Here is a 26,335-nt window from a genome sequence, read left to right as displayed (position 1 = left end):
ACATTTGGGGCTTTTTTCCTTTTTTCTCTTTTCTTTCTTAGAAAAAAAAAGAGAAAGGAAAAAAAAAACAACTCTCATTTGCTTTCCAGGTCATGCTGACCTGTTCAGCATGGACTGTTTCGCATTTGTTTTTAATGTCAGTTTAAATGTAATTGTAAAAGCATGTATGCTCTAAATTTATGTAGTTACTTTTTCCAGTGGAAAACTTGGTATGCAAAAGCATTTCCAGGTTCTACAGTTTCGCAGGAGCAGGTTTGGGGTAATGACCCTTTGCTCCTCACTCAGGATGGCATCTGGACAGTGAACCCTTTCCTCTGGCTCAGCAGTCAGGGAAGGGATATTTGGAAATAGTTTCTGTACTTTGGCAAGGATGTGCAGCATTGCATATCATTCTATTATTAATTATGTTTACTCCTCCACAAACTAAAAACCATTAGACTAAATAGTCCAACATAAACCTTGAAAGATAAAATTTGATATTCTTTCCCCTGACCAAGAATTGGGGCTGGGAGGAGAATGGGAGTCAGCAGGCGGGAGTGGGAATCAAGGAGCCTTCTTGCCTGAGAGGGTATTCGTCATACATTTATTAATCCCACTTGGTCCCATTCCCCTGCTAAGCTCTCACTTCATACTTACTGAGGCCTGGCTTTGTTCTCTACCTGTTGTTCCTGTCCAAATTTTACTCAGTCCCGTTTCCACTTCTGCTAACTTCTTACTAATAGCATGCTGGTGAAGCTGGAGGAAAGCATTCCTAACCCTGCAAGCTAAGATGCCAGGATTCTTCTGCCTTTTGTTCTACCACTAACTATGTGTTTTACCTTTGTCCTTTAGTCTCCCCATCTATAAAAGTAAAGTGAGGGGAAACATAGACAATATCTAGGTTCCCCCCAATCTTTATTTTGAAAATGGAATATTTTCTTCAAATAAATGCTGACATGAAACCCCAAATGTAGGTGTAGATTGTGCCACTGCCACTCTGATTTGAAAGGAGGTGTGGCCACATATTAAAGCTCATTTTGCCTTTCCAGAGACATGAATTGCTTTGAAGCAATTCATAGGCCCCTAAGGGTTCTACTGATAGCTAGTAATCCTTTGAACTCTGATTCTCTTTCCTGTTAGTTTTTAGTCACAGTGGAAACTACATTTCAAAAGAAGTTACTTTTTTCCAGAACATTCACCTATTTAGGATAAAGAGCTCGAACACAGGGTAATATGTGTGGCTCAGTAAGAGTGAAAGTCATCAGACTCTCTGTGCCTCATGTGTAAGCTGGAAATAATATTAGTTCCTCAATTATAAGATCCTTTGAAGGAATAGAAACACTATGGAGGCATCTCAGAAGAGAAGACAAATTCTACACCACTGAAAAGACTCACATAAGGTGAAATATGCTCTGAGCTCCTACCTTATTTCCTCTGTGCTAAGTAAGCAGTGTGCACACATCTCTCCAACGCAGCCTTTTGGAAAATCCCAACCCTGTGAGTTAGATCTGGCTATTATATAATGATTCTGAATGCTGTCAGTCTGGCTTTTGATCTTTCACTCAAATGAAAAATGATACTCCTCACAGTTTGCCACTACAAGCAGCTTTTCAGAGTGTTTCTTGCCAGAGATCCATTCTTGAGAAAAGTCATTGCCTGTCCATTGGTGTATACTTCTACAGGATTCAGAAAGGTCTCACTAGACCTACTTCATTTCATTCTCATAGTAGTCCTAGAGAGTAATCAGATCGCATTTCCAGCAAATAGATTAGAAAACTAACATATAGGAGAAAACAAAGGATTTGTTCCTGACTATACATGCCTTAAGACTATTACCACCAATCAACAATAAGCCTTTTATACTAAGGTTTTATTTTAAAATTTCAGTGTCATGTTTTTCTTCTTCATCCTAGAGCTCAGAGCGTATTTCACCATATGTGTCTTTTCAGTGGTGTGGAATTTGTCTTTTACCCTGAAATGCCACCGTGGTGTCTCTATTCCTTCAAATAACCTTATGATTGAGGTACTAATATCATCTCCAGCTTATACATGAGTTAACTGAAGCCCAGAGAGACTAATTCTTACCTTAGGTCTCACAGGAATAAACCCACTGTTACTAATGAGACAGTGTAAGTCCAGAGCCCTCATTTTCAAAAACTATTTTATTCCTAAGAATTTTCTATATGTGTGCTTTATTCACAAAATTTTCACCCCAACTCTTCTTCCTCCAACTATGTAAACACACACCACACACACACACACACACACACACACACACACACACACACACACGTTTTTAAATACTTCACTTTCTGGTTCTGCACAAACTATGGCACCAACCAAGGACAATACATGCATTAAACATTGATCCCCTACCCAGATCTAGCCAAGGGACAGGTCATTCTCTACAAATAAGTGAAAAGTGGGGTCTGACTTTCACACGAACTCTGATGCCCCATATTTGACCATATCCCCTGCATGCAGAGGCCCGATGGCACTCAGGGGAAGGATAGCAGGCTACCAAGAAGAGACTTGATGCCCTATGAGCATATACAGGGGGAGGAGGTCCCCCTCAGTCACAGTCATAGGGGAGGGGAATAGGGTGAAAGTGGGAGGGAGGGAGGAATGGGAGGATACAAGGGATGGGATAACAATTGAGGTGTAATATGAATAAATTAATAAATAAATAATTTTTAAAAACAAAGAACCACAATAAATAAATAAATAAATAAATAAATAAATAAATAAATAAATGTGTCCCTTTCTACATGAGTGAAGAATCCCTATGGGTGAGGGAAGCTTCCTTGGCTCATCTAGGATTCCTCTGACCTTCTGAACCCAAAGTCATTTAGCAAGATCCACTGACTTTAATTCTAGTAGATGGAAAGATGACTGATATGATTTACGCCAGAGCCCCAAAACTCTTGAAGCCAAAACTCATGTGAAGAAGTCTGTTGGTTCATAATAGAACGTATTTACTCCCACTCACTTCACTCCGCCTTACCTAGGCTCAGAGAGCATCTTGGAAAAGGGAACAGAAAGAAGGAAAGAACTGGGGAATGAGGAGGAGCGCTGTGCAATGCTGTCTTATGGACCTGACATACCTATTGCACATACCAACTCACAGTATAAGACCTGTGCAATATGTAGCCAGTTAAAACTTAAAGCACGAAAGATGAAGGACACTGAGGCCCTATCCCTAGCTGAGGAGCTATTTGGTAGTTGATGGCAACTGAGGAAGAGAGAGCTAGACCTCACTTTCAAAGCCAGCTATAAAGAATAGTATTTTTGTTGAGTCCCTCAAATGGTGATGGTCTTAATGGGAATAGCTCAGTATTTTAAGAGCTCACCTGATTCAGCCCAGCTCTTAACGCTCAGCTGAATTGGACCTTCCATATCACTTGCTCAGTACTTTCATAACAGCATCTAGATTATTATTTGTCTACATAACTGAAAGAAGATGCATGTACTTCTGGGTCTCAGCATCTTAGAGGCCATTCTAAAAATTAGTTTCCCAGAGAAGATAGCTCTTTGATAATCAAAATTCCACAATGAAATATAGGGAAGAGAGGCATCCTCCACCTTGAGCACAGCAATTCAAAGTTTCAAAGATTTTGGAAACATCACCTACACCTCTCCCCTGCCCAAGAGTGAGAAGATAATATAACCCTAGAAAACAAACATATAGTCTGGAAACATCCCTAAAGATCCTTAAGGCTAGAGAAGCTACAGATTGAGCACATGTGGACCCTCTTAGGAACATACCATGAAACTTGGTATAAAACAGCTCTCTGTGATGATATACTAGGATCCAAGCTTTCCCGGCCCCCAAACATCAGATGGAAAAAAGGTACCTTGTGAAGATCGTTTCTTACTACTACCCTAAGCTAAGTATAAAAACAACTATGAGACAGAACCGTTCACATACCATTAGAACTATGCACTTTTACTGCGTCCCCTCTCTGTTTCATCACTCGGCTTATGTAAACCTCTGCCTTTGCCATGGCGCTTAGATGGTGTGTACCTCGCATAGAGAATTATTTTTTACTCTGGGGCTCAGGTGCAGGGGAAGGGAGGAGCATGGGGGCGGCCTTCATGGAAGAAAACAAGGCCTTGGGCACTGAGAGTAACAGCTGAGACTAGCAAGCTTCATTGTCTAGGATTCCAAGTCGTCTAGCAACATGCTGGCCTCCGCTGCAGAAAGAGAACAGAGGATCCCCACAGAATGAATGGAATCCGATTTCAATTATGTTTGGTACAGTCATGCTCTTCAGGCAGATAGCCCAGAACACCTGGTGCAGCTTGAGCCACTATGCAAGGGTCCTGGAGGCAAATGGGAATGCAGACGCTCTTCCTCAAGCAGATGCCTTATAGCTCTAGAGTAAAATGTGAAAAGGCCAGCCAAGTTTTGACTGGCACAATTCAAAGAAATGGGAATAATTTTGTCCTGATGGATCTTCTCCACCGTCTCTATGCATATTGATCTTGCTTATAATGAATCCACTTGGGCCCACAGTCATCATCTCACTGAGATTTTAGTCACTGTACAGAGTAGTGGTAAGAGACTAAATCTAATTAATTGTAACAGCACCAACTATTCTCCTTGTCCCTGTACCTTTCTGAATAAAATCCTGCGGATTCATCTGTTTATCTTTCATTTTGACTTATTTCCTTCTTCATCAAGAGCTTTAGTATAATATGGCAAATAGAACAGCTGCCCCCAGAGAGCAGGCCATATTCACAGCACTGTTCAACAGACTCTCTGAGATAATGGAAATGATCTATATCGGTCTTGCTCTGGCTACTTGTAGGTTTTAAACAGTGGCAGTATGTCCAGTGAGACTGAAGCAGTACATTTTTATTTCCTCTATCTTAATTATTTTCAAGAGCCACACAGAGCTTGTGGCTACTATATAAAATAATGCAAGCTGAGAAAGGAGCTCAGAGAGGGACATATTGAAATAGAGCTGGAACACGTTAATAAAAAGAAACAATGAGCCATAAGAGATTTAAAGAGCCCTGGTTCGAATCCTAGTTCTGCCACTAGATATTTTTCATCCTCACTAGTTTCAATTTCTCCATCTTTACCTTGGAACTTTGAACTAATAAGAACATCTCAAAGTTACAGCTAAGGGTTGGGTTCAACTTAGAATATGCATGTTTGGAGATGTTTTTCTTGTGCTGTGTGAATGTCCTCTGGACTTAGGAAGACAGTAAAGCATTTTATTCCAGTTTGCCAGGCAGAATGCCAACTATTCTTCTACATATATACCTGTACACTGTCTTTCCTGGAGAAATTCTGAGTATAATTGAATCTGTGAAGCCTGGATAAGATGATTTCTAAGGTCCCTTCCTGTTTGCCAGGCTATGGATCTTTATAACACTACAGTACCCCAAATGTGTCTCCATTTAGGCAAGGAACTGAGTATTTTTTGTAACTCTTTGTTTGTCTGGTTCTAGATGCCATACTAAACTACTAAAGTTAATTGTCAGGGGTAATGATTATAGTCAAGGGAGGTAAAACTTTGGGATTCAGAGAAACCACATGATAAAGAACAGAGAATGTGGGTTTTCTAGTGTAAGCAGGTTCAAATGGCAAAAGATCATGAGGGCCAGCCCTCTCATTCTGAGAGGAGATAGGCTAGGTTCTTACCAAACCCCAAGCCTTATGCCTTTAGTGGGAGGTGAAAGTTGGCAACGGATGTACATATTTCTTTCTTACTGGCTATGTCCAAATACTATAGCAATGATTGCTGGACAAGATCATCTTGCAATCAGGCTTGGGTGCGAAGGCTTCTTGTTTTCCCCTTTTCTTCTTAATACTTATCCCCGGCCTAGGTGATGATACAAACATGCAGTCTATTATTACATTGATTTACTGAGTAAGAGTATGACAGACTTTACAGGAAAAGCCTTACTTTTCTCATTAGGGCTTAAAGTCTGTTCCAGATATGTCATTTTTCTATGGAGCAAGAAGCAGATATATAGTTGGTTTTATCACATTTATACACTTGAACTGAGGGATCAACTTCTCTTTATTTTATGTCTTTATTTATTTAATTATTATTTTAAAGGATTAGATAAAAACACAATTTATGGTCTACTCCCAGTGCATCTGCTTTTGATAGATCTCAGAGTTACAACCTTTTCAATTATTTATACTTATCAATATAAGTGCTCAGAAAAACAGAGCAAAGTAACCATTGGAATGCCAGAGGACTTTTAAAGTAAGTGTGTGTGTGTGTGTGTGTGTGAGAGAGAGAGAGAGAGAGAGAGAGAGAGAGAGAGAGAGAGAGAGAGAGAGAGAGAGGGAGAGAGAGAGAGTTTATGCATATGTGTATATGTGTATGAGCATATCAGAAAGTTAGTTCTTAAGGTCTGAGTTTGAGATTACTGTTACTGTGGTTGTTTCAAAGAATATTACATCTAGCATCCTAATGGCTGCATTCTAGTATGATTTTCTTTTTATGGACATATGATAGAGTCCAGGACATTATGTTATTTTTTAAAAATACTATCACAGGTTCTAACTTTTTACCTTATTTCTTTCTCACTTCTGCTAAAGAAGAAAATCAATATGTGTTATGGTACATGATCAACTATGAATATCATTCAGACAACATCTGAGGCACTTTAGTGTGTAGTGGGAAGAACACCAGACAATTCCTGCTCATTAGTCCCAAGGTGGGATAACTTGGTAGTCTGAAGATATAAAGGATATTCATACTATTTTCTAAACGTAATTCCCATTTGATGCTTAAGTTCTCAACTGCTGTAAATCTAGTCTCTGAACCTTTACAATGACATGACTGTGTGGAAACTTTTCCATCCTCAGAGCATCTTAAGTATCAATATGTGTGTGAGTGAGAGCTCAGCCTGGTAGCAAAGACATGTATTTCCAGCTACTCAGGGAGCTGATACAGAAGAATCACAAATCCAAGTCCTTCCTAAGTTACAAAGTGAATTCAAAGCAAGCCTGGTCAACTTTGTAAATTTCTAGTCTCAAAATTGAAAATAAAAGTGAGGATTTAGAATATTGGTTCAGTGATGAGTATTTATTAAGTTTGGACTGCGTTCAATTCCCAATGCTGAAAAGAATGTCTGTATAGAGAAAAGAGACCTAATTTCCAAGCTGGTATACTTTTTGGTACCCCTTTAGCACCCAAAGAATACTTCCAGATTTTCATTCAACAAGATTTGTAGTTGCTTTCTCTAATATAGTGCATTTGCATAACTCTTATTTACAACATTTTGTATTTGCCTGTAACCTATAAATCAGGACTTCTTAATGTCAAATATAGACACACTTACATTTTTGTTTTGTTTACAATGTTCCTTATTTGCTTCTTGCCTATAAGACAGAGCTATACTTCTTAACACAATACATGTGATCCATTAAAGCCAGGCCACTACCACCATAGATAGCCATTCTTTCCATATATACAATATAAACTATAGGCACACTGATTTCTCGTTGCTCCCATTTCTGTATGCCCTTTTCTACCTGGTGAAATTTGTACTGGTATTTAAGCTCTAGGTAAAATGCCACCTTTAATATAAAGTATTTCCTAACCTTACCATGCAGAAAAATCAATTTTTTTTCCCTCTTCATGATGTCTCTTTTATACTTTTTCCTCTTCTGGCCCTTTTCAGAATTGTTTCTCTTCTAAAAAATGAGAGCAGGGCCTTTATGTTACCTAAAAACAAGTATTTGCCAATGGAAGTGTGGTGGTTAATAGATGACTAAAACATCAGTCATATATGTTTTTGTAAATGAATTGATTGGATGTCCCAGGTATAAACACTGATGTCTGCATTCAGACCGAGCTGATTCAAGGGCATACTAGAATGGTCTGGACCAAGGAGAAAACAGCACAGGAAAGTTTGGAGCTTATCAGGGATTAAGGATAGCAACTCACTCGTTCCACCAGCCCTTAAGAAGCTTGGGCTCTATGACCAGAGAGAAAAATATATTTGTTGTTTTTTTTTTTTTTAGCTCAGTCACTGTTCCTAAAAGGGAAACTGTAGTGTGTATTTTGGGCCACTGATAATAAATTCACTTTTCTATTATTTCTCTATAGCCCGCAAGCTGAAAAAACTTGGAAATCTAAAACTACAGGAGGAAGGAGAAAACTCCAATGCCAGCAGCCCTACTGAGGACCCATCCCAAAAGATGACAGTGTCACACGTTGAAGGCTATGAATGTCAGCCTATCTTTCTTAATGTCCTGGAGGCCATTGAGCCAGGAGTGGTGTGTGCTGGACACGACAACAACCAGCCTGATTCTTTTGCTGCCTTGTTATCTAGCCTCAATGAGCTTGGCGAGAGACAGCTTGTACATGTGGTCAAGTGGGCTAAGGCCTTGCCTGGTAAGGAAAATGAGGATGTGGGATAAGGGATATCATAATTATTGAACGGTTCTTTGGCCTAGGTGCTTATTAACTCATGCAGCCTTCAATGTCACGCTATGGAGAAATGATTTTCACAGAAAAAGTCCTACTTTAACATTGAGGGAATTGAGACTCAGAAAGCAAGAGAAAAGATAGCATGCCACTCCCCCTCACCATTCTACTAACGCATAGTATTTATTCTTTTTTTAACATCAAATCACATATCTTACAGCTACAGCTACATAAACTTCAAGATATTCTTTTATGGAAGTTCCCTCTAGAGGTAGTATTAAGCCTGAGCTATCTCACAAGAATTTTTTTATGGTAAGGTAGAAAGGAAGTCGGAAGTCTGAATACTTGGGTTTGAATCAAATCCCATTTGTGATCCTTTACCCTTCTGGGACTGGTGATGATGTTACTTCTCTTGGGAAATCTCCATTAATGAGTGGGAACTAACTTACTTAAGCCATCAGTTACTTAAACAAACCTTATTTTTAATGATAATAGATTAGGAAAGCTTCAAAGATCTTTTATCTATGCATTCACAAACATGTCTTTAGCAAACAAAGTGTTTGTTTCTTTAAAAAATTTACACAGATCCAAGAGACTCCATTGATTCAAAGCTAGAATCTTTGTTTAATCTTCCAAACCTCTCCATTTTGTTTCCCTCAATACTTCCCCCAATTAAGTCATAAGCTACTAGGCACTGCCATACAATTGTGTGGCTCTTGGGAACTCAGTTTGGAAGGCACTGAAGCATATGCTCTTTAACGATTCTCCTAATCCCAGATTATATGATTCAAAGATTCTTTTGAAATATCAACAACCAAGTCTCCTCCTGTCAAGTCAAAGATTAACTCACCTTTTAATGAAAACTGCTATTCAGATGGAAATTTATAGTGGAAAAAAGCAGTTTTCTGATTCATCTATAGTAAGAATTCCATATGACAGACAGCCATAAAATAAAATAAACACAACTTGAGCCCAGGCCCTCCAAATTTCAAATCACACCCCAACCTATGAATTCTAGCCTATGAAGTCTGTGTAATGGCCCTCCATTTCTGTCATTTTGGGCTTTACAAATGAGGGGCCAAAACCTCCTAGAAGACCACATGAATCCTATAATGGGCTTTCTACTTTTGAAAACATTGCATTTTGATTGTCAAGAACTCATTTTGTGTTTCTAACTCACGAGGCCTCAGTCCCAGCTTCTAAAACTTCCTTACTATTTTCTCATATCAGAAAACTGAGTTTAAGTAGCCAATAAGATTACTGGGCAGGAAGCCCAAGGACTGTGGCTGGATATACACTGTGCCAAAACTGAGAGCTCGCATGGGGAGCAAGAATACAAACAAGAAAAAAGACATTATTGTCATTTATCCAGCTGGCTGTCTTGATGCCATTTTTAGAGGAGATTCTCAACTTCCAAATATTTAACATGTCTCATTTTATATATATGAGTCTCAAGAATGATCCTGTTATTTCTATTTCACACGCCACAGCTCAAAGAAATTAACTAACTTACTGCATTAGTTACTTTTAAAAATGGAACCAGAGCTTGAGCTCAAATCCTTTGATTTCTAATTAGGTCATCTTAGAAATAACCTAGTACAGACGGCCAAGGCCGAATTTCTTTTACCTGGAAATACTGGCTGTCCATGGTTCAACCCTTAGCATAGGGAACCTTCTATCATTAACGAATCTGCAAGCCAAAATCAGTTTAGCGTCTGTCTTTCCGGAATAAATGACCTCTGACACTGAATCATTTAGAAGAATAGCTCATAAAGGAAGCTGATTGCTGCATTCAGAAGAATAGCTATTCAAATTGTCCATAATCACCTACTAGTTCACATAATTTGCGCATTCAACATTTGAGTTTCTGTCCTATACAAGAACCTAGTCAGAAGAATTTTGTTGTACATTTTCTGTGATGGTGATAATATCTGGAAATTTTCTTATAAGGTGGCTGGCACATTAAAATTATAATTAAAAATTGGTGACCCTTGATTGTCGATTGTATAGACACCGTATATTTAGAATCAGATGGATCTGGATTGGAATCCTAGCTATGAACTAACACATAACCTTGAATAAATCACAGGACTTTAGGAAGCTCTTTCCTCATTTTTTGGAGATAGTAGAACACTTTGAGAACTGTCATCAGTGTAGAGTTTACATATAAAGAAAACCTAGTACAGGAGGTGAAACACAGTAGCTGCTCTCCAAATCATAGCTTGTAATTATAATGATTGGATGTTAAAGCTATAACTTTCATTAAGCTCAATCTAAATTGCCACCAGCCTTCCGTAGAGTTCATACATTGACACTCTGATTTGAACTCTCTTCTTTGAAAAAATTTCCAGGCCTTGTTTTTCACACATTGCTCCAGACTAGACGTGAGAATATATACTTCCAGTAGTGTGGGTGATTGCCAGTAATAATGTTGATTAGATGCTAATAAGAAAGAAAGAAAGAAAGAAAGAAAGAAAGAAAGAAAGAAAGAAAGAAAGAAACACCATCTACTCCTTGGTTGTGTCTCAAAACCTGAGCATAATTCCTCTGTATTTCATCACAACAGTTTAACACTGCCTAAAACTATAGTTTCCCCCCTCTCTTCTCTTATTACACAAGCAGTCCGGACAGGCTACTTCAAAGGTGGTGCAGGAAAAGAATAGTCAAGTATTACAACCAGAATTACATTATTGGTGTGTACATAAATATTGTGTCTGAGTGCTAAGCAGCTCTAAGTACTGTTAGTTAGTATTGCAGCCTAATTGAAATGCCCACTTTTCCCCTTTTTGTTAATTATCTGGTGTTGGAGAGTGGAGCAAGCATCTGTATAGATTTTTTTTTATATCAAGACAGTTTAATACTCTCCCCTTCAGTACCTTCAGATTCACACATTTCACCAGAAAATCAAAGCTTACCAACTACAGGTTTTTTTTCTGTCTACTGTATCACAGATGCTCAGGGTTGAAACTCTCAGGATTCTTTCCCAATGAGAACCTTAAATGCTGCCTCATTAAACCTGGCCTCTTGTCTTCTCTAGGAAAGAGTCAGACCTAGGGCTTCTCTACCATACAATGGTTCCAGGAGAGAAAGTTTCTGAAATTTGAGGCTGCAGCCAGTCTGTCAATTTGTCAATACAATGAAGAAAACCTAGAAACTAAGATTACCAAGTGCAGTGCTATGAGGGGGCTCTAGAATAGCTTTATGACTTGGAGAATTGAAACCTAAAACAAAAGGAAAATGGAAGGGGGTGCGTGAGCAGAGAGCATATTGATAGTGAAGACCTCACATAGCCCATACCTTAGAAAATGTTCAGCCATATTGACTGCATGACCTTGGGCAAGTCATATAACTGTCCTAATCTTTAGGTCTCATGTTGATAAAATAAGTGTCATCTAGGATGCCTGTCATCTAGGGTCATTCATATCAATTGAGAGCAATTCACAGATGCTTGCTCTAAAATGAAAGAAATATTCTTAATGATAATTCTGAGTTTGTGGGAGAAAAATAATTGAGGCACTGGTAGGGATGAGCTAGGAGTAATACTTTAAAATTTTTAACCATGCAAAGAATTAGAAAGTTCCAGAAAAACTTGACAATATACTCTACACATGTATTATTACAGACTTAGGGGAAGCCATTTGGAAGGAACCAAATTCCCATTCTATAAAAGTGAATGAAAAATATTTAGGACTCATACCTCATCTGTCTAATGTTTTTCAAGTGCCCAGTCAAGTATCTGGGCTATGCTATGTGTTAGGGCAGGGGCGGAGATAAATAAGAAGATAAGCTTGATGTCTTATAGAGAAGAAAGATGTGTCCATTTATAAATCCCAACATTCTGAACTAAGTTCTTTAGTCAGCTAAGCTACTTCAGGGTCCACGAAAAGGTAAAGAATAATCATGGGCCCATGTCTTTGAATAATTTGTAAAATGCTTCACAGAGGCAGTAATTTGATAAAACCAGTTGAAATATAGGTGAGTGTTTCATCATAAGCAAAGCCATCTGCCTGGATAGAAGCCTGGAGAGACATGAGGGATTCAACAAATTGTAATTTTTAAAGAAGGGATGGGACCCAATTTATCAGAAGGCCAGTGACAAGAAATTAACCTAGTAAAACAGGTCACAGGGAGCCTGTTTCTGTATAACAGTAGCAGCTTTGGTGTAGCAGAAGGGTATAAAACTAGGAGGGTCAGATTTAAGTGGGGTGGGAGGGAAAGAAAGCATGTGGTACAAAGAGATTCATGGAGGAAAAAAAGCCTAAAAGGGGAGCATAAAGAAAGCAATGTATTAACCACCTCCCATAATTTGCAGATCTGTAAGAGTATCCTTCTCGCAGGATTGTGTCATGGCCAACATCAAATTACAACTGGAAGACAGCTTTGTAAAGTGAGAAGGGCTGTCCACGTAGGAGAACTGGCAATTAAAGCAAATCTTGCCAAAGGTGTAATGATTAAGAATGTGGACTTGGGAAATCTGTCTGCTAGATACAAGCATATGACCTTCAACATATTCCTGGGCTTCTCTGTAACTCATTTTCACTGATGCAGAGTGGTGATAATAGACATGCCTCTATTATTCCCAGTGAAGAATAAATGACTAATAGAAGTAAGAGGCTCAGAAAAGAGTCAGCTCATTATAAGTAGTGTTCTATTGTAACTCTCTTTTGATGACATCATGATCTCACTGGAGGAGCTCAATGAGAGAGAATGGGTCCCCACCATACAGAGTTTTCTATCTACTCTACCACCCTTCTGTCAACAGCCAGCAGTGACGTTCTTTAGGGCTCCTCAGAGGCTGTGTGAAGGCCAATTATTCACCAAAGCAGAGGCCCAGACATAATCCTGCCCACCAGTAGCAATCTGACTTTGTCTCTGCCTCATCTTCTCCAGGCTTCCGCAACTTGCATGTGGATGACCAAATGGCAGTCATTCAGTATTCTTGGATGGGACTCATGGTATTCGCTATGGGTTGGCGGTCCTTCACTAATGTCAACTCCAGGATGCTCTACTTTGCTCCTGACCTGGTTTTCAATGAGTAAGTACTCCTGGGATGATCTTTTTTTGCCCCTTTGCTAACCACTGAAGAAGTCCATCAATCATTATTTATAGAACAATTGCTTTCATGCCAGGACTCTGCTCAGGACTTCCTAAAACCTGTCTCATTGAGTTTGCAGGCTAATCTGATCGATTTTCGTAGAAAGTCATGTCTTTTAGGATGTGGGAGGTATGGATCAACAGAAAACATTGGTCTATTAAATATATTTCTTAAATAGATTTTACTGAAGAGTAACATCTTCTTTCTTTGGATGAGAAAGAAAAGAGAAAGGAACTGAAAGGAAAGTGTGAGAAAGGGAAGAAATAGGGGAAGAAAGGAAGGAGACAGGCTAGGCTAGGGATCCCATTTTCATTCCCTTTCCCCCTTTCCCTGATAGTGATGGTGTTCTCGGCATCTGCCATCTGAGATTTTACAGTGGCACTGTGAATGGAGCTGACCTGAATAACTTTCCCAAGAACCTTGAGCTAGTTTCATTACAGAGAATTTTTTCAGTGAGGGCACGAATTAGGCTTCCTCCTCCTTTGGGCCTTTAAATAAAACTCACGGGCCTGTGGTTCCTTTAAACATAGCACTGCCATGAAAGGCAGAGTAAGTGTCCCCAGCTGCTCTCTTTCAACCTAGCCAGCCCTGGTAGTCAGAAGCTAAGAATAGCCACTAGGATTTTGGTTTCCAGACCTTCCAAGAGTTACCTACAATGCCATCTTCTGGGGAAGACTTTGTAAAACCCCATAACTATTCATTGCCTACCCTTAAGACCCTGCTAATCTTGATTGAATCAACTCCTTAAGCACTAATGCCACCTTTTTCAGAACCCTGAGACCCTTTGGAGTTCTCTACCCTGATCAATTTCAAACATTCCTTGCCTTCTCACTCCTGGGCACCCTGCCTCAGCTTTTAAATGAGGTCTTATCCATCTCATGAGCAGATACCTTAGGACTTCTGAAGGTATCAGGCTTAAATCTATCAAACCCCAAAGGTCCTAAAACATAGCTCCCTTCCATTTGTAGAAACCCACTCCATTATAGCCATCAGAATCCCTACAAATATCTAGACTTCTTTCTCAACATAGATGCTGTTCACATTTTGGTATGAGGTTTTCATTGTGCAACATGTTATGCAATTTTGCATTTAGTATCTCTCATACCTACTTGATAAGTAAGGTTTCAGTCATTTTGACAGCGGCCTGCCCCACTTCCCATTTCTATTGTCCAATGGGAAGGCAGCACTCTCCAGCTGACAATCATTAATTGCTATCACCTGAGGCCCAGGGAGACAGACGGGGACTTGGGGCTGGGAAAACCCATGTGCAGCTCTATGAAATGCCACCCCTATTCTCAGTAAAGTTTTCTTCATTCTTTCCTTCTTTGTGTAAATCCTATGTTGTCAGGATAATGGCCTTAAATTCTAGCTCTATAACCATGGGAAAATTGCTGCAGTTTTCTGAGTCATACATCTCTCATCATGAATGATGAATAATATAACAGCACCTTCCTAACACATCATTAACTAAGCACTTACCATGTGCCAGGTACTATGTTCAGTGTTTTCTGACCTTCTAGTCTTCCTTTTATCTACTCTTTTTATGGCAGCCTACTTCTGCTTTTTGTGAATTCCATTCCTACCCTTATTTTTACCCCCTACTGCCCTTCCCTTTCCCTTTCTTTAATCCTCTTCCAATTGTTTCCTCCACTTCCTGTTTATTTCCTCTTTGAATTCCTTTCATTGATTATTCCTCTTCTTTCCAATCCAGTCTCTATCTTTTCTGTCTCAGGGGCCTGCAGCAATATTCTAGGAATCCTTTATGCCAGGACCATGATTTCAAACACTGCAGTGTTGACATCAACAGAGGCGTGGAAATACAATGGAGCCGGAGCAGAGCCAGGCTCCAGGGGCAGCAGAACTTACTCAAATGTCCTCTAGGGTAAAAGAGCTTAGAGCAGCATTGTTCTGCTCAATTGACTTGTGATACCATCTAAACACTTCCCTTGTCCAGTTGGATTTCAGCCTGGATTGAATAATTCGCCACCTGCTACCTTCTCTCCTTCTCTAGGGCAGCCAAGGTCTCTATGAGATAGGTTGCAGAGCTTCTGCTCAGGCAATGACAAGCCTGCTCAGCCTGTGCCCCAGGCTTGAAAACTAGAATATCAAAACATAGCCTTTATAGTCCATCTGGGAGGTCTTTGTCCTCATCACTTAGGCACTTAGGCTGGTGTCAAATTCCCCTTCCTTTTTTCACATGCTACAAATTAATTCTCCTCCTTCTCTCTCTCTCTCTCTCTCTCTCTCTCTCTCTCTCTCTCTCTCTCTCTCTCTCTCACACACACACACACACACACACACATCTGATCTACTAGGTGGACCTACTAGTGGGAGATACTGTGTCTTTTCTTAGAGGCTTGCCAGAGCCAGACATGGAACAGAGAGGTTGCCTCCATCCTGAGGCTGTCCAATCCTTGGCCACGTACCCATATAAATTATAGGTGATAATGTGATAATCTGTTCACGACTCACTATAAGAAAACAGCTCACAGATGTTTACAACTCCCAAAGTGTGGTAAGGAACAGCCAGTCTGTGAGGGAGTGGGCTCGAATCTGCAGAGGTCATCGAGAATAGACATTACAAAGCATCCCTAGCTCATTTAGAAGTACTGGAAGTTATTGTGAAAGGACAATGTGCAATTTATATCTATTTCTAGGTGTTTTTAAAGAAATGATTAAATTTCTGTTGCTGGAAATGGCAGGCAGGGGTGTTGACAAGATAAACACCTGTGGCCACTTGCAAATCCTGGCATTCTTACATTAAGAGCAGATTGTCTGAGTAGTCTCTGAGAAATCCTGACATGGGCTGCCTAGATGGCAGCTTCTGGCTCTGCCTGTAGCTGAGATCCTAGCACTGTAGTCAGGGAGACCATGTGCCTGCCCCATTGTGTTCATTTGGTTTTGCTTTCCTGTCCCTGACTCAGGAAACTGAAAGGAAATGCAGACCTGGAAATTCCATGGGCTAAATCATATCCTGACCAGGGAAGATGAGTCCTCATCAGGATATCAGAAGTTTGGGGCACAGGGAGAACAGCATAGTTCCTTGTCACTGAAGTCCCTAGCAGAGCAAATAGTCAGTTTTTCTTGGAGAATCTTGCGTGGGAGGGACAACAAGAAACATTTTGTGTGGACTGGCTGGAAGCTTCCCCTCATTTTTTTTTCCTTTTCATCTGTGTCTCTTGCTTAGGTACCGCATGCACAAGTCCCGGATGTACAGCCAGTGTGTCCGCATGAGGCATCTGTCCCAAGAGTTTGGATGGCTCCAGATAACCCCCCAGGAATTCCTGTGCATGAAAGCACTGCTACTCTTCAGCATTAGTAAGTGCCTGGGGTTGCAGAAAATGCCACTGGGAGCACATAGGCTCCAGGAGGCCTACATTTGCCACAAAACTGTTATTAGGGAGAATGCACATTCCCCTTCTCCCTCTTCCTTCCTCCCTCCATCCTCCATATCCCCTCAGCATCCTTCTCTTCACAAAGACCAATTTCATGTGTTGAGATCGGTTTCATTGGTAGAATTTGGACTCTCAGACTCTCTACTCTCATTCCCTCACTGAGATGAGGCCTTTTAAGGAGGTTAGAAGAGGGCTTTGAAATTTCCTAGCCTTTAATGTAGAACTAGGCACCTGCTACCTTGCATTCCTTGCAGAGTACAGTAGGAGAGAACCATCTCCCATGGGACATTTCCTCTTCTAACAACCAAAGGAGGCTGATGTGAGCAACTAAGACAGGCCTCAATTGGCAGCCAAAGAAACTTTCTTGAATGTCTCCTCTCAGCAAAATGTAATGGTGCAGAATGGAGGCATTTGGTATTTGATAAGCCAGGTTTTCTTGAATGTCTAAATCACAGTTGGATGGAGAACAAAAAAGTTGGGACCTGAGAAATGGGTACATGGAACAACTAGTAAGAAAAAAAAAGTTCAGTCCATTTTACCTAGCTCCTTCCATGTTAGGAACAGAAAAGCCATCCTTAACTCTGAAGGCCCCAAGCACAGGCTTCAACTGACAGAAAGCCAAATAGATGGTTCCCTCTGTGTGGGGGTGGGGGGGTAAGCTTTGTGGTCAGAAAACTTGGTGCTTTGTCTAACGCTCTTTCGTGGGCATGCTTCCCCTCCCCACTCTGTCTTCATCCCACATCAGTTCCAGTGGATGGGCTGAAAAATCAAAAATTCTTTGATGAACTTCGAATGAACTACATCAAGGAACTCGATCGTATCATTGCATGCAAAAGAAAAAACCCCACATCCTGCTCAAGGCGCTTCTACCAGCTCACCAAGCTCCTGGATTCTGTGCAGCCTGTAAGCAAACTACAGAGGGTGCTTTATCAGGGAGAGCAGCCTGATAGAGCCCAGTGATAATAAGCTCCTCTAGGGTCTGGCACCACCTGTTGGGAGGTGCTTCCATTTGCCTCTGGCTTTGAGTATGGTCCAAGAAGAAAATGCAATGGAGAAGAAAGGAACACAGGTCACAGTGTCCCAGCTGGATGTTGTGAAAGGGGTGGAGGAGTTGGGTTGCAGGGAAGAAGCTTAAAGCTGATGAGTTCCCCACGCAGACAAAACAGGTCTAGATATTGTTTCTTCCTCTTTTCCTTGAGTCATGTACATGTGAGTTTGCCTCTCTCTCTCTCTCTCTCTCTCTCTCTCTCTCTCTCTCTCTCTCTCTCTCTCTCTGTGTGTGTGTGTGTGTGTGTGTGTGTGTGTGTGTAGAAGGAGGAAGAAGGAAAGGTAGAGTGGGAAGGAGGGAGGTAGAAAGACTCATAAAAGGAGTTTGTGTGTATATATAATGGAGGAGAGGAGGAGAGGAACACTCGTTCCTAAGTCAGAGAACTTGAAGTAGTGAAAACCATCTCTAGGAGCCCTTAGACACACAAATGGGTAGATACACACACACACACACACACACACACACACACACACACACACACACACACACACTCGCTGGGCAGGATCAAGGATAGGCAAAGGGACAAAATGCTAAAGGTACTGGAATTCTGAGGTGGGAGGAGAGCTGGGCAGAAGCCAAGTTTTTATGAAGCCAAGTTTACTCTGCTTCTCCTTCTCCCTACAGATTGCAAGAGAACTGCATCAGTTCACTTTTGACCTGCTAATCAAGTCCCATATGGTGAGCGTGGACTTTCCTGAAATGATGGCAGAGATCATCTCTGTGCAAGTGCCCAAGATTCTTTCTGGGAAAGTCAAGCCCATCTATTTCCACACACAGTGAAGATTTGGAAACCCTCATACGCAAACCCACCTCGTTCCCTTTTTCAGATGTCTTCTGCCTGTTATATAACTCTGCACTACTTCTCTGCAGTGCCTTGGGGGAAATTCCTCTACTGATGTACAGCAGTCATGAACATGTTCCTCGGTTCTAGTTCCTGGGCTTTTCCTTCTTTCTTTTTCTCCTTTTCCCCCTCTTTCACTCTCCCATGGCACATTTTGAATCTGCTGCCTGTTGCGGCTCTTGCCTGTGTTTTGAGTTGTGTTGTATCTCTTTGAATCTGTGATGATCCTCATGTGGCCCAGTGTCAGTTGTGCTTGTTTCCAGCACTGTGCTGTGTGCCAACCACGCAAATGTTTACTCACCTTATGCCATGGCAAGTTTAGAGAGCTATAAGTATCTGGGGAAGAAACAAACAGAAAATGAAAAGCCAAAAAATACTAAGTTTGTTTCTTCACGGTATGTAAATAAATACATAGGATTCCCAAAGAAGCCAACAGTGACTAGAAGAAAGTAAAGCTCACAGCTCCATGAGGAGTCACTGTTTTTCTTCATCCTGTCTCTCTGTGGGAAACTTCAGTTGTTGCTAATGGCTATTGCCATTAAAGAGCAGGATGACCCTGAAGCTTACTGATAGGGTAGAGAGAAAAGAGGACAAGGAGGACAGATGGATAACCATTACCTCCCCACAGCCTTTGTCCCTGAGTGCCAGAGTGCTCAGTTGCAGTGAAATTCATTGTTCTGAAATGTGCTTCTTGTTTGAAAACTTGTCTGCATGTGAATGCCTCGTCCTTCAAATCCTTTTCTCTCTCACCCTCTGCTTCCATCCTCAATTGACTTTCGACAGCTTTTCTCAGAGCTTTGAACTAAATGTTCTCTTTAGCCAAAACTTGGCCACTTCCACTGATGTTAGGTCAGTGAGAAGAAAGCAGAAAGATCTGACTCTTTGGAAGGCTCCATTCAGATCTATGTTCATATTTCCATGTGTGAGCCATAGAAGAGCTTTATGGCTGGAGTCAGAGGAAAAAGAAGTGATGGTTTAGCTGTTCTCCCTTCGGGGCAGTGAATAGTTGATCCCTTAGTCCAATCATCTTTTCCTCTACTTTTAAAGGATATACAGACTCCATGCAGTCACATTCTTCCTCCATAGTTCTTCTGTGTTCGGTGGGCCTGAACTTCACCATAAAGCACTTGGTGGTAAAACTTGTTCCCTTCTTTGGGCATGTTTGTAAACACTGCTAAGAACTCCCTCCTACCACCACCACCACGAGGCTAGCCGACCAGCAGCCACAGCATCTGTGTTTAGATGTCAACAGTCTAAAAGACATCTCACTCAATGTCTCTCAACAGTCAGATTTCTGGAGCCCTTAGACACATTGGAAAGAAAGTATGAAAGGGACCAGACAAACTGGGCATCTTTCCCTTGTCCTCCAGAGACTATATACTCCTACCAAGTGGAAAAATGTCAATTTCCTCCTCAGAGCAACTAAAGGGGCTACCCAGACCATGGTGGAGGAGAAAACTAAGTAACTAACCAGGTTGGGAATAAAAATACCAAGACGCTAGAACCAGACAGCATACAATGCTCTCCTTTCCATCCAGCATACCCACCAGCAGAAATCATGGAGAGCGAAGGCCAGAAGAGAATGCAGACTGCTGACATCTTCAGAGGCAAATTCTAAAGCCAGAAACACTATCTGGCTAGATGGGCACCAATTTGCTCATCCTCCTCTATTGCAGTTGCTGGGATGACTTTGGCTAAAGTCACTCAGATTCCCCACCATAGCTGTTGCCTCAGTCAGAGGGTGCAGGACCACTGAGACATTCTATAGACCCATGACTCTCATTGGACAGATCTGGCTGGTGTGACTACAAATAGACTATACCTACAAACTCAGGGTATGCCCTGGGTCACTGGTTTCACATAGTCTGTTGGCACCCTTCTTTGCTGTGGACTTTGTTCCTCAACCTTGAGTGCAGGAGGAATGCCTACCCACTCTTGCATTTGTATCTTTCCTCCTCACTCAGCTCTTCACTTCCCTGCTGAGCTTAAGAAATCAAGGGCCAGCCCCAAGCTGCCCATTTCAGTTGGTATACTATGTTGATTGAGAACATAGTTTCTGAGTGACTTGACATGATACACACGAGTTTCCTTCTCTGATTTCTGTGTTGATATTAATAGCAAAAACAAGCTTGCAAATTTGCAAAACAACTTCTTTCAATAACAAAGGAGGAAGAATGTAAGATGGGTGATATGCCAATCCAACCCTGCTGGACAAAAACTGAAGTTGACAGGTTTCCTTTTTGAGCTAGGATAGACAGATTCTGATTTGCTTTGTGATGACACCATCTGGCTTTAATGTACAGGATCTGTTTTAGCTGTATCTTAAACAGGAAAGAAAATCACCACTCTTTTCAGTTAAACTAGGTTACACTTTAATAGTTCCTTTCCATCTACTTTGAAGCAACTTCCGTCTCCTGTGGTACATGGATTCTATTATAACATTCTAATATTTGTCTTTGTAAATACTAGAGCCTCTTCGTCCCGTTTCTCTATGAAGTTTTTCATCTTACAAAGTTCCAAATCATGACTCTTGTCTTTATGAATGTATTTTTTTTTTTACTTGCAAAAGCCAAAATCAGTGAAACAGCAGCGCAATTAAAGCAACACCAACTAGGTAACTGCAAATTTCCAAGAGATAGAACTAGAGGAAAGAAGCCTACACAAGGCTTCATGCCTATTGTTTCTGCATTGGGATCTGAGTGAACAATGGTAGTGATATCTTGTCTGTGTTCTCTGACACAAGCGAAGAAGAGATTGGTTTTTGCTTTTTTTTTTTTTTTTTTTGAATTTCTGTTTCATTTCTTTTTGTTTTCTTTTGGCCACCGATGTTCCAGCTCGTGTGATTGGCAGGAATCTAATCTTGCAAACACTCTGCACAGCAGAGTCAATGTTGCTGGTCCACAGTGCTCACCTGTGAACGACTGACTGGCCATTGCTCCATTCACTTCATAAGACAGAAGATGAGGATCGCTCACTGGACAAGTCAAGGTGATCATCTCCAGAAAGGTTTACAGTGCGTGATGGGAATGGACTATAAGGACGAGAAAAAGAGGAGCACCGTGGAGACGGCCCATCTGAGCTGGGCCGCAGACAGACAGCTGCCAAAGTCACGAACTCTCTGCTTAAAGAAAAGAGTCGTGTAGCACTTTCAACGCTCATTCACAGGGCAGCTCACTGTGTGTGGACTCTGAGCTGACATGGGGGTTGGCTTCATTGTTCCATAGATTTTCTATGCCATGGGCAATATTATTGTTCTTGGAAAGTTCATTATTTTTTTAAATTACCTTACTCTGAGAAAGGGATTTTTTTGAAGGATTCTGTCATATATCTTTGAAAAACAGAAAATCAGTAATATGTATATTTTTATGTATGTTCACTGGCACTTAAAAAGAAAAAAAAAGAGGAAAAAAAAGCTTCACTCTGTCCTTTGGGTAGTTGCTGAGGTTAATTGTCCAGGTTGAGAAATGTGCTGATGCTAACATCCTTCTCTGTCCACACTCTATTCTAAATACATATAGGTATATAGAACAAGATATATTCAACACACTTTAAGAAAAATTATGTCCACCATCCACATGATAACCCAATACTACACCAATTACCTGACTGTAAGCTTCAAGCGGCTTCTAACTGTTTGTTTCATTCAGTACAGACGTGGCCTTGCCCCCTTCTTTCCCTTAAATTTTGTAGGGCACAAAGGCCCAAACCATCCCTTATACCTTCCCAAGACCTATGCCGGCACTGCACTTCAGATGGTTTTCTGAAGACAACTAACTGATTTGTTATCCATGTATGACCCTAGCATGGCCCTGGAAAAACAAAAGGCTGATGATAATTCTCTTATACTAGTTGCCCAGGTAATAGGTCATTGAGCCTCTTGCTTAAGGCATAGTTTTCATGCTTAAGAACCATGAATGCTAACCTACTCGATCAGATCCCAAACTGAAAGTCAAAAGAAGCCATTTAGCATGTGAAATTTCTTGAACTAAGAAGTTTCTCTTCTGGCTGCCTTTCCACACAGGTTTCTTCTCACCATTTATCTTTGAAAATTTTTGAAAGCATTTTTAACGTAGAAAAGGAGATGAAGGCATTACATTGTGTAACCAAAGATTATATTGTATCTGCTAAGATACCAAATTTTTTTGAGGGCAGGGAAGGAGCAAGCGTTAGTGCCTCTTTGGTTAAACTATCCAAAGACAGACTGAAGGATTTTCTGATGGCTGATTTAAAAGACTTTGTGGGGATGGGTTGTCTCACAATATACATATTTAGAAGTGTTGGGAATAATTTGGGGAAAATGGGATTATAGTGTCCTTCACTAAATGATTTTATAAGCAGAAGTAGCTTTCCTTTTTTTCTAGTAGTTTCAGAGCAAATTCTTGAAGCTCCATCTTGCATGGTTGGAAATGGAGCTGGTCTTGGCCATTGTGTTTACTAGTGCCCATGTTAGTTTATTTGAAGATGTGAAGCCCTTCATGAGAAGGGGTGCATTTCAAGGATTAGATTTTGCACTAGAAGGAGGGCAGGCAGAAACCCTCATTTCTGCCCAGTTTGGACAGCACAAAAAGTTCTCTGCAGTTTAAGGCAGAAAGTTGAAATATATTGTAAATGAGTATTTGTATCCATGTTTCAAAACTGAATTATATATATAGATGTAATGTGTTCTGATAGCTTTACCTTTCTCTGCACCTTTATATTTGGTTCCAGGTCATATCTGATGCCATGTACTTGTAAGAGAGGTTGCAGTTACATTTTGGATGCTCTCTCAGAATGGATAAGACACCTGGATTGATCAGATAACTGAGATCTCTTCCCTTATTGGGCCTGCTGTTCAGGCCATGCAAAGGGGTGGAAGAGGAAAGGGTAGGGTACATGATGTATTGCACTTTACTAGCTTAAGACAGATGAATGTGGAAAGGGTGGTGAAATTTCATTGAAATTGCCTTGGACTTGCAATAGAGAGAAATCCAGATGTAGAGCCAAGTGCCCACCCAAAGGACTGGCCAGCAGCCTCTTCATGGGATCTGAGCCATTGGGAGAAGGAAGGTTATTTCCTTGGTCTTCACCATTCTTGTTAGAGAAGGGCAGTTGCCTGATCTTGGGAACCTGGAGCAAATGCTCCTTCTGTCACATCAATTCTTTTCCCTGCGATTGAGGTGCTCTTGCTACTGGGTGTCCGTGTGCTCTAACTCTGGTTTTGGATATGTTCTGTAAAGATTTTGATAATTGATAATGTATTTTTCTCTGTTAAATTTGTTAGTGTATTAGAAATCATATCTCTGTAGGTACAGGTCTATTGCTACTCACGAGTAGAGGTATTTTTTGACACTGGGGTCTGTTGCCCAGAGCCTCTTAACCCACAACCATTTCTAGCTAAGGCAAAAAAAAATCCACATTTGTCATGTTTGATCTGAAATTTCAGTCAAGGTAACAAATCACTGGGAATTCTCTTACCCATCAAAAGAGCAGTACATAATTGAATTTAACAGGTGGTGTTTTAGAAAGAAAAAAAAACAGCCTTTGACCCAGCTTTAATATGATCCAATTTAATCTGGCCAGGAAGCAGGTAATGCATACTAATTGGTTTCCAATCCTGGTTCAGTATAGCAGGGTTCTACTTTGTTTCCTTGTTCCATTTGTCTCTTGGCCTTTCATGGAATGAAATGAGAAGCTGTGAAATGGGCAATACTGGTAGCTTGGAATAATTTCCATGTAAGCTACTCAGTAAGACTGTTGTTTAGCCGCAGATACTATTGGCCAACAACAACTGGAACACACACATATATGTTACCCAAAAGAAAACACTTTGGAAACACTGCTATTTCTCTGCAGGTACCCTGTCCGTCTACCACCTCATAACTTGAGTCACCATATTCTATATAACATATAATCTCGTGACTTTAGCACTTGGTGCTAAGTGTCATGCAGGGAAATGCCTATGGGGTAATCTTATAGACCACTTTGGTCACTGAGAGCAATCACCATTGGGGTTCCTCAGGTTAAAAACAACAACAAAAAAACCCCCACACCACTCTTTGACATACACCCCTGCATCCTTTAGATGGATAGCCCAGACGTTGATTAGGGAGTACATTGCAGATGGCACTCTTACGCTGTCCTAGAGATGAATTTGGCAGTAGGAGGGAATAGACAACGTAACCAGAGATAAGCATTAAATTTGGATGTGGAGAGAGCAAAGAGAGAAAGCATTATTCAAACAAGTTTTCAGAGGAAATAAATTAGTTTTGCTTGAAACTTCTTTCGATGGGGCTTCAGTTCTCACAGCGGCACTTGGCCTCCACTGGGCAGCAGGACCAGCCCCAAGCACTAGTGCTCTGTTCTCTTTTTGTAATCTTGGAATCTTTTGTTGCTCTAAATACAATTAAAAATGGCAGAAACTTGTTTGTTGGAATACATGTGTGACTCTTGGTTTGTCTCTGCGTCTGGTTTTAGAAATGTCATCCATTGTGTAAAATATTGGCTTGTTGGTCTGCCAGCTAAAACTTGGCCACGGCCCCTGTTGTGGCTGCAGGCTCAAGTTATTGTTAACAAAGAGCCCAGAGAAAAGCTGCTAATGTCCTCTTATCACCATTGTTAATTTGTTAAAACATAAAACAATCTAAAATTTCAGATGAATGTCATCAGAGTTCTTTTCATTAGCTCTTTTTATTGGCTGTCTTTATTGGAGTCAAGAATTGGTATCATGCCCAGTGGCCTTTTATGCTACTTTGATTTTCATATATTTTAAAAACTCTTAGCCAGCGGTTATAAATTTGCTATGTCTTAACCTTAACATAGGTTAACCCGAGACCACCAAAATAACAAAGCATCTGTGTTAGACAGCACAGATGGACACCAACAGCCCATCACAACCTTTTGTGAGAAGCCCCAAGTTTGTCAGCTAAGGGAAATCTGCACAAAGCCCAGCTACTCACACTCACATGCTGCTTGCTATAAGAGTCTGGTGTATCACCAAACTTTAGACAAAGGAAGAGCACATTGCCAACTTCACCATTTTGTGACCCGTACTGTCTTCAACCACTCAAGCATAAGCTGAGCCAGATTTCTTCTGGAGTTCTTGAGTTTAAGTAAGATCACTTCCTGTTGCATCCGAGTGCTAATACATATGAGATCCCAAACTGAATTGTTGATTTTGAGATATGATCAATCCATCAATGAGCTATTGTAAGTACCTTAAGCAGCAATAAGAATGTCTTCAATGCTTCTATCCTCACGTGTAATAGGGATGGTTACAAAGCCTCCATCTCGGGTTTGGATTGGGGATTCAGTGAAAACATGTGTCGCACAGCTGGTGGGCTATTTGTTCTGGCTCTGCTCCCTATTAAAATTCCAGAACCCCTGATAGGCATCCCACATCGAGCCATTTTTATCATTGTCCACCTCACAGTACATGGATTTCTCAAGTGTTTCTTGACATCAGTGCAAGGGTAAGAAGAGAGAAATACCAATAATTCCTAGGATTTGTATCTGTGTGGCTACAATGAAGAAGATGAATGTGTATATGTTTGTAGGCTACACAAGTCAGAGCATGCCTCCAGAATAGGCCACTGACTA

At 40.8% G+C, this 26,335-nt stretch overlaps 1 protein-coding gene across 1 annotated transcript in view; it reads left to right on the top strand.

The window, feature by feature from the left end:
- AR (androgen receptor) overlaps positions 1-25,172 on the top strand; it is a 166,163-nt gene extending 140,991 nt beyond the window's left edge. The window contains exons 4-8 of the mRNA XM_084789600.1: positions 8,061-8,348; positions 13,272-13,416; positions 16,664-16,794; positions 17,617-17,774; positions 18,544-25,172. Coding sequence (XP_084645726.1) covers positions 8,061-8,348; positions 13,272-13,416; positions 16,664-16,794; positions 17,617-17,774; positions 18,544-18,699 — 878 coding nt within the window. The 3' untranslated portion in view covers positions 18,700-25,172. The remainder of the gene's footprint in view (positions 1-8,060; positions 8,349-13,271; positions 13,417-16,663; positions 16,795-17,616; positions 17,775-18,543) is intronic.
- The last annotated feature ends 1,163 nt before the right edge of the window (positions 25,173-26,335 follow it).

The sequence above is a fragment of the Acomys minous genome (genome assembly GCF_964271855.1).
Source record: "Acomys minous genome assembly, chromosome: 7".
Classification (NCBI taxonomy): Eukaryota; Metazoa; Chordata; class Mammalia; order Rodentia; family Muridae; genus Acomys; species Acomys minous.
This window is presented reverse-complemented; position numbering and strand designations above follow the sequence as displayed.